The 14,699-nt window shown below is 35.7% G+C and overlaps 1 protein-coding gene across 1 annotated transcript; it reads left to right on the top strand.

Moving 5' to 3' along the window:
* Positions 1-1,277: 1,277 nt before the first annotated feature.
* On the top strand, positions 1,278-9,105 carry LOC131636580 (suppressor of mec-8 and unc-52 protein homolog 2-like). Its single transcript, XM_058907189.1, has 11 exons — positions 1,278-1,495; positions 1,590-1,727; positions 1,881-1,930; positions 3,771-3,882; positions 3,995-4,043; positions 4,170-4,259; positions 6,282-6,350; positions 6,438-6,561; positions 6,928-7,286; positions 8,071-8,454; positions 8,657-9,105. The coding sequence occupies exons 1-11, from the start codon at positions 1,449-1,451 to the stop codon at positions 8,930-8,932; spliced, it is 1,698 nt and encodes a 565-aa protein (XP_058763172.1). The 5' UTR covers positions 1,278-1,448; the 3' UTR covers positions 8,933-9,105.
* The last annotated feature ends 5,594 nt before the right edge of the window (positions 9,106-14,699 follow it).

Raw genomic sequence — 14,699 nt, 5'->3', positions numbered from 1 at the left:
CTTACATCCTCTTGAAACACCTTAGCAAAATCACGAACTATTGGCACTTCTTTAATTATCCTTTTCTCACAAACACCAAAAGTTGCCAACAACATAAACAACTCAGCACCATCTTTCACAGATTCATCCACTTGCCTAGTAGACAAAAACACATCTCTCGTAACACCAATTTCAGGAAAGATAACCTTCTTATCAAAACAGTTAATATACACACGATTAAACTCCAACCAGTTCATACCCAAAATCACATCAAGTTTCTCCAACGGAAGACAAACTAAATCAATTTTGAAATCTCTACCAAAGATACTCAACAGACAATTCAAACACATAAAAGAAGTAGACACAAAACCAATAGCAGGTGTATCAATAACCATACTTCTACGCATGTCAGATAACACAAGATTCAATCTCCTAGCACAATCCAAAGAAATGAAAGAATGTGTTGCACCGATATCAATAATAACAATCAAATGTGTACCATTAATAAAGCACGTACCTTGGATTAGCCTATCATTAGCAGTGGTCTCAGCACCAGACAATGCAGATACTTTTCCTTTCGCTTGCTCCTTCTTCGGTTTGTCACACTTGGTACTGATGTGCCCTTGCTCACCACAATTATAGCAAGTCATACCGAACCAACTCTACAATCCACAGCTTTTTGACCCAACTTGTCACACTTGAAACACTTAACAAAATTCTTGTTGCATTCATTAGCACGATGTACTTCGACACCACACTTGAAGCACTTAACCGGAGCACTAGATCCTCCCCCACTCAGCTTCCCGCCATAACTCGATTTCTTCTTCTTATCATCATACAGTTTCCTACAGTACTGTCCTTTGCCTTTCTTATCATTCAAAGACTTGTAGTAGGAACTACTCTCCCTACTTTCCTCATCATAAATCCAATTCTTGTCAACCAACTCCACAAAACGAGTAATGTGTTGGTAACCAATAGCCTTCTTAATGCCAAGTCGCAAACCGTTCACAAACTTCAAACATTTAGACCTCTCAGCATTCATAGTATTATTATAATGAGGACAATACTTGATCAACTCCTAAAATCTCGCAGCATACTCCGCTACGGTACCATTACCTTGCTTCAACTCAAGAAATTCCACCTCTTTCTTTCCACGGACATCTTCTAGAAATTATTGGCTTAACATAGATAATTTTTTAGTTAGAGAGCATTAAAACCTGAGGTAAAGGTAATGGATAAAAAAGGTGATTTTGCTTCTTTTTTTTTTTTAGCATTTGAAGGGTATTTCCGTAACTTCAATCCTAAATCCCCGTTCATTCACCGGTGACCAACGTGGCTCCCAACCTTTCTTCTCTCGTTCCCTCGCAAAGCCCTAAACCAGAAACAATCTCAATTGAAAAATTCAATCTAACGTTCCGCCATTACTAACTTCAAACTTCATTCACAACAGTTTCAATCGAGTTTCCAACATGACTGCATCGAAGAAAAACCACAAAGACAAACCAGTTCGCCGCAAGTAAGTTTTCTGGAATCTCAGTTTTTCATGGAGGGGGAGGTGCAGATAGTAAAGTGCGTGGGTGAAATTTTGTATGATAGTGGAATTTGTACAGGGAAGAGAAACCGGAAGAACCAGAATTGCCAAAATACAGAGATCGAGCTAAAGAACGTAGAGAAGATCAAAATCCTGATTATGAACAAACTGAACTTGGGTTTCATGCTGTTGCTCCTCCTGGCACTGTTGACATTACGTAAGGTTTTCACCATGATATTTCTCGTTTCATATTTTTTTAATCAAACATGCAGCACAAAAAAAAAACAGTTTTTTGTTGTTGTTGTTGTTGTTGTTGTTGCATACCCAGTATCAGTGGTTAGTCTTTTCTAATGGTTATAATGTTTTGTAGGTCATCTGATGCGCATAAATTATCTATTGAGAAGAGCAAGTACCTTGGAGGTTCGTAATTTACCTTTATTTTTTGTTCTACATTTGAACAATGGCGGTCTTGGTTTGCAAAGAAATATTTAATCTAAAAGCAGTGTTGTGTATGTTGTGTTGGATGAGTGGTAAGATTAGACCTGATAGGATTAGAAATGAAAATGTTAGAGAGTGTTGGGGTAGTGTCTATAGTAGAAAAGATGGGGAAAAATAGACACAAGTGGTTTGAGCATGTAGAGAGAAGACCTGTATGTGGTAAGGAGAGTAGATCAGATGGAGAGAAGTCAAACAACTGGAGAAAGAGGAAGATGTAGAAAGATTATAAGATAAGTTATTAAGAAAGATCTTGAGATTAATGATTTGGATAGAACCATGATCCTGGATAGAACATTATGGCGAAAGTTGATCTGTGTAGCCGACTCCACTTAGTGGGATAAGACTTGGTTGTTGTTGTTATATTGTTCTCAATACCCACTATAGCGGCATTATAGTATTATGTGATACCCAATTTAGTACAAGGTGTTGTCACTTGTCAAATCGCAGCAGTAGCAGCGCTATTGCACTGCACGCAGTGAAATTGGAACTAACCGTAATTGGAACCAACCGATCTTTGTCTTTGATCCACAATTGACACACACTATCTAAATGTTTGTTTTTTTTTCCCCCCTTTTGGCTAACTATTGAAGGTTTAGGTCTCTTCTGCAAGTGCATAAAAATTATTAATTGTTATAAAAGATTTGTTTTTGGGAGGGTTTATTACTTTGGTGCATTCAACATGACTATAGTTCAACAACAAAAATTGGAATCTTTTCTCATTAGACGTGATTGACTACATGTATCAAGCAAAGTTGTAATTCTTTATCGCAAATCATATATAATAGATTGTTTAACTGCAATGCTCTCTTAATGATTTTGTCTATAGTCCCCTTTTATCCCTAGTTACTGGACTATTTTCTAATTTCTCTTGTCATCCACAAATCCCCAAGCCATCTTACAGGGTCTCTACCATCTTTTATACAATGGGAGCTACCCCTACTTTTCCTCTATTGTTTTTGTTCCTACTCTTATCTTGCTTTGTGTGACCACTTTATCCGTTGTAACATTTTTATTTGTGCACTACTAAGCTTCCTTTTTCACAGTCTCTCTACTATCCATCATTCAGTCTCATACAATATTGCCAATCTTGTAGTTGTGCGATAAAATTATCCCCTAAGTTCTGAGTGGTAATTTTCTATCAGAATGTTACCCCTAAGCGTTCTTCCATTTCATCTCCTCTGGTTGGATCTTGTGATTGGCTGCTTCTATTTCTTCGTTATTTTGTGAATTAGACCCAATATACCTAAACCATGATACTTACAAAAGTACATTCCCCAATTTTCACCTTGAAACTAGCAATTCTGTACCTCTTTGTAAATCATCACAGATATGTTCCGTAAAGTCTCAACAAAGTTTTATGTTTGTTAATTGTCTAACACCACCCTCCTTATTTTTAGGAGAGGGATTAAGACTAGCTTTGTAGTGCACATAGGCATAATGGTAAACCTAAACTGTTGTGATGTGATCTCTAATTTTCAGATATCGTAGATCCTAATATTGCGTGAATAAGTTAAATTGGAATTTAGAATTCCCTATGTTAAATGTTCTAATAATTTTTTCTTATTCAGGTTTATGTTCTTATGTTTTTTATTACATTTTGACATGCTTGCTTTATGATAGAGTGTTTGTCTTTGTCTCTGTTATCACCTGCATGACTGTGGAATCGATACATGTAAAGATTTTTTATTAACTAAAAATTTAAGTCCTAACTGAATCTCTTATGTTAATAGCTTATCTTGTTTGCTTTAATTATATTGTTCAGGTGATGTGGAGCATACGCATTTGGTTAAAGGTTTGGATTATGCTTTACTAAACAAAGTAAGGAGTGAGATTAAGAAGCCAGATGCTGGGGATGACGGGGACGGGAAACCCAGGTGACCGAGCCAGTAGTTGTAGATATGTGGTTGTACTGCTGTTGATTAAAGCATTCTATTGTCCTTTAAAACTTTTCAAGTAAAAATTGCTATGTTTGTATTTTTCTGACAGAGTACCCAAGGAAGACCAGCAAGTGTCAATTCGCACAGCAACTGCTAAGGTTCTTTTGTAAATTTGTATAGAATAGGAACTGGAGAATTATTTTACAATTTAAGTTGAGATTGAAGCTCCAAGTTTGAGAATCATGGTCACCCGTTGGTAGTGATTCTTTTAATCTTTGTTTCAGTCAGTTTATCAGTGGATTGTCAAGCCTCAGACCATTAGCAAGACGAATGAGATGTTCCTTCCCGGTCGAATGACATTCATTTATAATATGGTGAGTGTTTCCATTTTGCTGACAAAGCTCTGGTGTTTTACAGGAACATATGATTGCTTACCCTTTTAGTATCATAGAATTAGCTTGTATTGTCAGTCTGGCAGCTGTATGTGTGTATACTTGTGCTCCAAGATACGAAACATTTGGCCATGTGCAATTTACAGGTGTCCTCAAATGCTCCTGTTTGTGTGTAGAAACCTAATCTTATAATTATTTGAGAAATGAGAGTGAATCTGGACTATATTTGTATGGACAAAGAAGGCTCAAGATTGAACCATCAAGTCATGTGACTTAATTTAAAAAGCCATCTTATGATCATAGGACTTGATATTTTAACTAGCGCTAGTAGTAGTACATATTTCATCTGTCTTTATTTTGATTGGGATGTGCATAAAACATTGCAATGGATATTGGACCTGTTAGGTACCAGCAAAAGATATCCATGATGAGTAGGGTATGTAGGGTGAAACCCTGCATTATGAGTAAGAATATGAGTTCATCTAATTATTTGATGAAGTATGAAATTGTTATGAATTTTTTGAAGTTTAATTATTCAATAAGAATTCTTACTTTGATGGTTGGATTAGTAAGATTTAATGTCTATAGTGAGTCACTATAGACATTAAATTAGTGAGTTATCAAGTGGAGTAACTTTACCTAGATTTACTCTTGAAGAAATTCTGAGTTGAGTTACTCCGCTTGATAATCCATTAAAGCAATCAATTTCACCAATCCAACCATCGACTATCATCATATTTTCTTAAGGGTCAAACACACAGTTTCATATAAATTCAAAACTTATTATATGATCAATTGAAATTATTCAATAAAATATCAAATAGTTCTAATTTTTTTTCTTAATGTGTAGTTGATATCATATCAATAAAATCTTTTTGCTTACCTCTCTGTACCTAAATCTGATGGCATAGGCATTTTCTTGTACCTCATTTTGTGCCTTTATTTTGCTGTGTTCATAGATATGTAGTTATAATCTCAATCTGAACACAATGCTAAAATAGCTAAATAGTTGTAAGTTATAAATCAGATTCACTAAGATGCCCTCATAATCTCAATTATGTTACATCTCTGACGATTTAGCTGTTCCACACGTCCCGAACCTAGGCCAAACACACTGGTTTTTATCTTCCCGATTCTGCCTCTTCATTTGTTCGTCTTCTCAAGTAATATTGTTCCATAGCCCAAACAACAAAAAATCTAGTTGAAAAATCCTTATGGATTGATTCAAACAAAGGAATTTCAAAATAGCCCTTCTTCCACCAAACCTCAAGAAAAAAATAGTCAATTAAGAAAAAGCTATATACAATTATTGCAACATGCATGACTGATAGAAGATCTTATGGAACAAACCATTTGCATAAACATTGAAATTTGTACAAGATTCTATATGGATCTATGGTAATAGATCAAGAAAAGACCTTATGAGTATCTGCTATTATTGGAATATTTTGGATATTTGTTGGTTTGGATGTTTCAAGTAAAGTGTTTTGATTTCAATTTGATGATATTTGAATGGTCTTTTTTTATAGACTTACTGTTATTGGTTAATTTCTAGACCTCCTTCAGAGTACTTATTCATTGTCCCAACCAATACCACTGAACCACTTCTTTGAAGACTTTTGAATGGTGTTTTATTTGAGTTCTAATGATAGTTTGTCACTTATCAATTTTGTTTTTAGTGGGTTATTTGTTAATTTATTATTATAGTTAAAATGCAAGTATTGGGTATGAGTACAAGCAGTTAGGTATTCAGCAGGTACGTATATTTTTCCAATGGGGGTATGGGGATGAGTATTACAGTACCTTACGCATTGCCATCTCAATGATACCTTAACATTATAATGCTCAAAGTAATGACAAGAAAGAGCATTCGCGAGGTTCAGGGTAAAAACTCGCGTTTGTAGACTGGTGGTTCCAATCTTTTTATAATCTTTCTACTTTTTTTTTTTCTTTTTAAATTCTCTGAAATCAATTTTCTGACTTAACTTATGTTTAATCTGGTAGGAGGGTGGATACCATCATGATATTCCAACGACCTTGCACCGTAGTAAAGCTGATTGTCCAGTGCCCGAGGTTTGTAATCATGAATTTACTCTCTTATGTTACACAACTTGTCTATACTTGCATTTTCCTGATATACTTTGCTTTTATTTGGGATAGGAAATGGTTACAGTTAATGTTGATGGATCTGTTCTAGATCGCATTGCTAAAATCATGTCATACCTCCGTCTTGGTTCTTCTGGGAAGGTCCTAAAGAAGAAGAAAAAGGAAAAAGATACTAAAGGTATTGTTCTAGGAAGATTATTTGGGAATTATGGTTATTATCTTCTAGATGCATGCATGTTAATATTGAACTCATATAGTTTTACTCAAAAGTATGTTTCTGTTAGGTGCATTATTGTTGGTTTTTGTAGAAGATTACAATGTTTTGTGATGACCATTTTTTTATGTGGGGTGAAAAGCTTTTGATTAGTTTGAGTGGCATAGATCAATGATGTGAAACACCTATCTCCCTTGTTTCTTTTCAATGTTAAAGAAATTAGAGTGAAATAATGAATGATAACATTCATTATGTCCTACCTTATATGCACTTTACTTAAAAAAAAAGAATTAATGGTTAATAAATTCCCCATACTCTCTTATTACCCAGGGAAATTTTTGGATGCCGGTAATGGATATGACAAAGAGGATAAGCTGGCAAAGGTTGAAGGTGTGGAGATAAAGAATCAAACAGCAAGAGAATCTATCCTTCCACCTCCACCCCCCTTGAAGAAAAATCCTATTATTTCAAGGGAGAATCAAGGTCCGGCTGTTGCAGCTGTTGCTAGAGAAGAAGATGATGACATTTTTGTTGGTGAAGGTGTTAACTATGAAATCCCTGCTCCTCCGAGTCCTGTCTCTGAGGACATGGAAGAATCTCCTAGAAACAAAGAAAGACCTCAATATTTCACTGAACCTGTTTATGGTCCTGTCCCACCTTCAATGATGGATCAAGGGTGGCAAGAAACGGTAAGTTGATGCAGTGTATTTTGATTTGGATTTCTGGTTTACTTTGCAACATTATTGGAAAAATTTCCCTACTCCTTTTACGAATATAACATACACGTCCTCTATGCTGATGGAACAAATATTTTAGTATGGATATTGGATACCCTTAATTCCCATTTTCTTCATTATCATCATCTTCAGCACCTACTCTCACATTATCATGCGATTTTACTTTTCATGATGAGAACAAAATGTCACACTTAAGTTTTATAGACATTGTCATCACTCATGTTTTTTCCTTTCTTTTTAAAACCTGTTTTCTTGTGACTACCTCCCACATTTTCAAATCCACTGTCCAGTCCTACATTTCTCTTTCAGTAACATGTCACTGTTGTGAACTTCGCCCATGTTATCATATCATCCCTATCTTCATTAGATTACTTACTATCTTAGCACAGGTCCCTTCATGAACATCAGCATTCTCTTCTGCTACTATTTCATCTAATGTAGTGTAAGTCTTGCACTGGGTATTGGGTTTGGTACCCCTATATCTTCTACATATGTTAGTCTCACACCACACCTATTGTGAATTGTGAAACTAACCATCTTGATGGCATGGTTTGGTAATGATGGCATGGTTGTAGGGACTTTAGTTAAATAAGCCAAATTTTATATGAAGTCAAGAACTATTCAGAAATTAGTTATACTATTTATGCTTTTCTCTTTCATAAGATTTATTCTACTTGAGTTATGTTTGATGGTTTTCTAAGTCCCTATCTTTTTTCATTTCATTGTCCGGTCTTAGAATGGATATGATGTAATGCAAACACAAGCCATGGTTGGTGGCTACCAAGGGGAATGGCAGGAGTACCAGTATGCTGAACAACTGGCTTACCCTGATCAATATCTTCAGCAAAATATGCAGGCTTATGATGTCCAAGCAGATTTAAATGCTCCACAAGATCCACGCTTTATGACTCAAGAAGAAAAGGACCGAGGTTTAGGATCAGTGTTTAAACGAGATGACCAGAGACTTCAGCAGCTGAGGGAGCAAGATGCTCGTGAGAAAGATCCTAACTTCATCTCGGAGAGTTACTCTGAATGTTATCCTGGGTATCAAGAATATAACCGCGAGGTAGTGGACAGTGACGAAGAAGCTGATTTGTCCAAAATGGATATGGGAGGAAGGGTTAGTAACAATATATATTGTCATTTTTTCAGCAAACTAATTTATATATAAATTTTAAAAAAAATGCATAATGACCTTTATACATTGATACTTGTATTATCTCGAAATAACTATTTGAGAAAATAAATAATTTTGGTAAGCTTGCTTATAACCAAACAATATGTTGAAAGATCCAATACTGAAATGTACTGTGTCTGGACAGGCAAAGGGCCGTCTTCATAGATGGGACTTTGAAACTGAAGAGGAATGGGCGACTTACAACGAGCAGAAGGAAGCAATGCCAAAAGCTGCATTTCAGTTTGGTGTGAAGATGCAAGATGGCCGGAAAACACGTAAGCAAAACAAGGACCAGAAACTCAACAACGATTTGCACAAGATCAACAAGATACTTTCAAGAAAGAAGATGGATAAGGAAGGGAATGATGAGGCTGGCCAATATGAAGATGAGCCCACCCCTGGAAAGAAGCTTCGAGTATGAGTCCTGTTCACTAGACTGTACTGTAATATTTATAGAATGAGATGATGATTTTCAATTTATGTCTTATGATGGTGATTTATTGATTTTTTTTCTACTTTTTTCCCATCTGTAGAAAGTAGAAACCTTGTTCATGCTTTTTTGTCATGTTCATAAAATGAAGACTAGTAAATCTACATATCTATTGTGTTAAATTTGTTGAGGACGGTGATTCTTGATATAAAAAGCAATTTGTAAAATTTCCCCCAAAGGATGATTATATTAAACCATTCTAACTCACAATATAAAACTGATATAGTATAACAAATGTGATCACTTGTTCCTAAATCAATTATCCAAGAATTAAAACATGAATTGCTCAAAAAATTAGAGATTTTAATGAAGATAAATTGATGCAATAGATTGATGCGCAACAGAGCTTAGAAAAGCTCTGATACCATCTTAAAGATGTCATCCATTGATGCAAAAGAAGAAAAATCTATAAGCTTAAGGAAGAAGAAAGGAGATAAACTCTTGTATATAGTAATTGAAAAAATCCCAAAATGCATCACCTTCACAACATATAGAGCAAAAATATCCAACTGCTCTAACAACCAAGCTAACAACTCATTAACCAACTCTAATAAACTCAACAAAATGAACTAATCTATCTAACACTATGAGCTCTAATCACCTGCCGCTAGCAGTTTCATGTCGTCGTGTTCAAGGAGTATAAAGAAGCTTTCATAACAGACATTCACAAATAAGAATGGAAAATTACTCATGTCATCCTCTTCGCTAATTATGGATTGCCTCTCACGAGACTGATAATTTTCAGGCAGTTTTGATAGAACACACAATATCGCAAAATAGATGCTATACCAAAAAATGGAATTTCAATCTAGTTAAAGATCAATAGGGCCACTGCTATTAGGTGGTTCCACTGGTTTGAGCAAAATGTTAAAGGAGTTGAAGGAGTTAAAAGACCGGAACAATGTAGTCAAGCAAGTAGGATTGACCGGTTTGAGAAAGATTGTAAAATTCAGATCGTTAGCACGACGTGCAAGATCCTACCTTAAAAGAAAAATGGTAATTTCATATATAAATAAAAACATGAAAATAATAATACAGACCCCAAATAGCCCCAACACATTTTTTTACAAGATCACTTCAAAAAGCTCAATCTTAACCATGCCAGTGATGAAAACAATCTTTCTCTTATCGTAGCAGTCAATCTTGACTACGCTAGACCAGAGTCCGACTTCGGTTAATATAACAACTAATATACTAACCGAGTAAGGTCACTGCTAATAATCCAACTTCGGTTAACGATAAACATATCAACTAATATACTAAGTACTAACCGAGTAAGGTCACTGTTAATACTCCAACTTCGGTTAACATACATAACAACTAATATGCTAATTAAGGTCACGGCTAACAAGTGGTGAATATATGTTGGGAGCAGTGTAATTGAATTGTGTAACGATATAGGAGATTATTATACTCACCTTCACTAACGGGTCCTTGCCTACAAGAGGCAAATATCTTGGCATATTAATTGAGAGCTTACTTTACGATGATCCTGTAGAATATTAGTGGTAGTGCAATTGTGAGGTGTACTCATAGAACTTATCTACCAAGTATCACTTCTCTTCTTGGAAGACGCTGCTAGCCGAAACATGCAAAGCTAATCACGACAAAGAACCATATACCTTCCCGCATCTGTGCGATCTACAGTATAATTAACAAAGTTTTCCATGTAAAACTTTTTAATAGCTCATACGCAGTCGACTTTTGTGCGGTACTTGCTTCACACTTTTAACCCACCCTCTAACTACATAGACGGTGGGTTGTACAAGAGATTTGAGGATGACTCATCTTCATTCAAATTCAAGTTAGGCATGTGATGAGGGGGACAATAAATGTATCTTAAGGTAATATTTTTAGTATGCATATGTCTACTGCATAAGGCACATTGTACAAAACTTCATGCGGGAAATCAAAGACAAATTTTTTTGAAAAAAAGTGGTGGATATAGGGTATGCTTTAAACCAACCATCATTCAGACACTACCACAAGAAAATAAGATTCTCAAATGCGGAGGCATTAAGGTGGGTGGATAACAATCCGTGGATAAGTTGACAAGGGCATTTGACGAGGGTCGACGATGTAGCCACATGACAACAAACCTTGTAGAATCAAAGAAATTCGTCTTTAAAGGCACTAGAAACCTACCCATAACTGCGTTGGTGAGAGAAACCTATTATAGGTTGGGAGCATTGTTCTATACCGGAGGTTCAAAGTGGAGTTCACTGTTAGAATCGAGGAAATTGTTCAGTAAAAATTGCATGAAATTTATGAAGGAGGTAACTATCAAATCTAATACACATCTGGTCATAAGATTTGACCATCAAAATTACAGCTTCACTGACGAGGAGACAATGAACCATAATGAGGGGCGACCAATGGGATACTAATGGGTATAACTACATAAAGGTTGGTGTGATTGCAAAAAAGTTTCAAGCCTTTCGTCTGTCTTGCTCCCATGTCATGGGAGCATGTTCTAGTGTTTGCCAAGATGCATTCTTGCATCTATCTGACATTTACAAAGTCGTAAAATTATTCGGTGTTTACAAAAATAACTCCCCATTGGTATCCAACGAGGAATATTGGCCAACATATTAAGGATACGCAATTTTCCACAATAAAAATAAGAGAAAGAAGAAAAAAGGTCACCCCACCAACACATGTATTAGAATCAAAATGGATACGACTGACAAAATAGAAAGATAGTGTGATAATTGTCGTCTTATTGGTCACACACAGAAATATTGTCCCAGTGTAAGAATAAGTTCTATATAAGAATTAATTATGTTGTTAATTTTTTTTGTAAACTTCACATTTAATATAAATTACAACTTTTGGTTACAACAAAACAAACACCAATGCGTCTAAAACAACAAAACAAACAACAAATAAAAACACTTAACACTGCAAAATATCTAATAACATACAACAATCAAAACAATATAATCTGTTTTAGACATCATATCCCTAACATGATTGGCATTCTTAACGGGCAACCAACGACGTTCGATGTCGTCATTGTCATCCATAATAGATATGTATGAAACAAATCTGTCTATTTTTCTAACTCTTTTACCATCTTTAATCTCTCAGAGTAACCAAAGGTTCAATTTAGTCTCAATTTTCTCAAAATTCCAATTATGCCAAAAAAGGCTTAGTTCTCGAATAAAAAACATGCCCATAAATGCTAATTTTAGAATAAATGAACAAAGAAATTTATAAGAAATTGAGAAGAGGTGTGAGAAAATAATTCACGCGACACCTCAATTTATACAAAATTTCGTCAAAAGTAAGCTCCAATTCAATTGGCTCGTCATATTAAAATAAAATATAAAATAAAATATAATTATATTTTATAATATAAGTTTAAAAAATCAAGAAGAACATGTGTATGCCCAATTGACACCCCTTTGAAACTCAAAGAGGCCACGTCAATTAGATTTGTGCCTCTATTATGCTTGGGGAACATGTTCGAATTGGCCTTAAGTGTTCTTTGTATTTATAATGTATGCACGTAATTGGTTCTAAGTGTCTTGTACGACTTAGAATAAATGAACAAAGAAATTTATAAGAAATTGAGAAGAGGTGTGAGAAAATAATTCACACGACACCTCAATTTATACAAAATTTCGTCAAAAGTAAGCTCCAATTCAATTGGTGCGTCATATTTGTTGTGAAAAACGATGTCAAGAACAAAATATAATGCAAGAGAAGAATAAAGAACAGGGAAGAAGAAGAACACAAGAATTGGTTATAAATGCTATTCTTTTACTTTCTCTTTGAAAACAAGATTACAAGTTTACAAGAATAACAAATAACCTCTCTCACCCTAAATTAGGATTTCCAGCTTAGCAATGATGAGAGACTAGTATGCTATTTATAATAAAACCTAACATACTAACTAATGAGCTTTTTCCACAAGGCCCATTACACAAGCCAACTTAATAAACAAGCTAACTTAACAGATTAGGGTTTAAACACTAAAACCTAATTTAACATGCTAACAACCCTAGCATCTTCGACACAAGCATGTGAACAACCTTCGACTTCATGCTTAATCCTGTCGAACCAAGAAGCTACCCTTCAACCATACTAGAGTTCGATCCAATATCTCATAAATCTCCACCTTGGACCTAGATCTACAACATCAAGGGAACAAACTAGCTTTCTTCATGCAGCTTTATCAACTGCATACAATGGAAAAACTTGCAACTCGGCAATGTCTTTGTGATCATATCAGCAGCATTGTCCTCAGTCGAAACCTTCAGCACTTGGACTTATCCATGCTCGATTACTCCTCTGACGAAATGCAGCCTCACATCAATGTGCTTAGTTCGCTCATGATAGGCTGAATTCTTCGACAGGTGTATTGCACTTTGACTATCACATTTAATAGTGATACCTCGACCTTGAAGTTTCAGCTCCTTCGCAAAACCTTCAAGCCACAATGCTTCTTTCACAGCTTTAGTTAGGGAAATATACTCCGCTTCAGTGGTTGATAGAGCAGCAACCTTCTGAAGTGTTGCTTTCCAACTAATTGCAGTGCCAAACATAGTGAAAACATATCCAGAAATAGATTTTCTGGAATCCATACAACCTGCATAATCTGAGTCGACATATCCTTCGATTACTGCTTTACTATCTTCACCCAAGGCTCCACCATAAATTAGGACTCTGTTCAGAGACCCATTTATGTACCTTAAAATCCACTTCAATGCTTGCTAGTGAGCCTTTCCAGGATTCGCCATGTACCTGCTTACAAGACTTACTGCATATGCTATATCGGGTCTAGTACATACCATAACATACATCAAAGAACCAACTATATTAGCATATGGGATGCTATTCATATAGGCTCTTTCAACATCAGTACTGGGACACTGATCAATACTCAGCTTGAATTGAGGGTTTGTAGGAGTCACAATTGGCTTCGAATTCGACATACCAAACCTTTCGAGAATCTTTCGTAGGTATGCCTCTTGAGATAAGCATAACTTTGACTTCTTTCTCTCTCTTCGAATGTCAATTCCAAGAATTCTGGAAGCAGCTCCCAGATCCTTCATATCGAACTCCTTATTGAGTTCAACCTCCACCTTCATCAGATCTTCGACATTGTTGCTTGCTATGATAATATCATCCACATAAAGCAACAAAATAACAAATGAATTACCAGGTCAAAATCTGAAGTAAACGCAGTGGTCGAACTGACTTCTAATGAAACTTATGCGTGCCATGAACTTGTCGAATCTCATATTCCACTGTCGAGGAGATTGTTTCAGCCCATACAAAGATCTCTTTAACTTGCACACATAATCTTCCTTCCCCTTTTCGACATACCCTTCAGGTTGCCTCATCAGGATCGTTTCATCTAGATCACCATACAAGAACTCAGTCTTCACATCCATCTGTTCCAGTTCAAGATCGAGCTGTGCCACCATGGCAAGCAGCATTTGAATGGACCTATGCTTCACAACAGGAGAAAACACATCATTGAAGTCGACACCTTCTTTCTGAGTGAACCCCTTGCAACTAACCTTGCCTTGTATCTTTTCGACGTCACTCCTTCAATTCCTTCCTTAACTTTGAAAATCCATTTACAGCTGACTAACCTAGCCCCAGCAGGTTTCTTGATCAGTTCCCAAGTATGATTATCATGAAGAGATTTCATCTCATCATCCATGGCCTTCAGACATTCAGTCTT

Source organism: Vicia villosa, unplaced genomic scaffold (genome assembly GCF_029867415.1).
Source record: "Vicia villosa cultivar HV-30 ecotype Madison, WI unplaced genomic scaffold, Vvil1.0 ctg.001790F_1_1, whole genome shotgun sequence".
Lineage (NCBI taxonomy): Eukaryota > Viridiplantae > Streptophyta > Magnoliopsida > Fabales > Fabaceae > Vicia > Vicia villosa.
The sequence above is the reverse complement of the archived record's forward strand: the minus strand, read 5'-3'. Positions and strand labels throughout refer to the sequence as shown.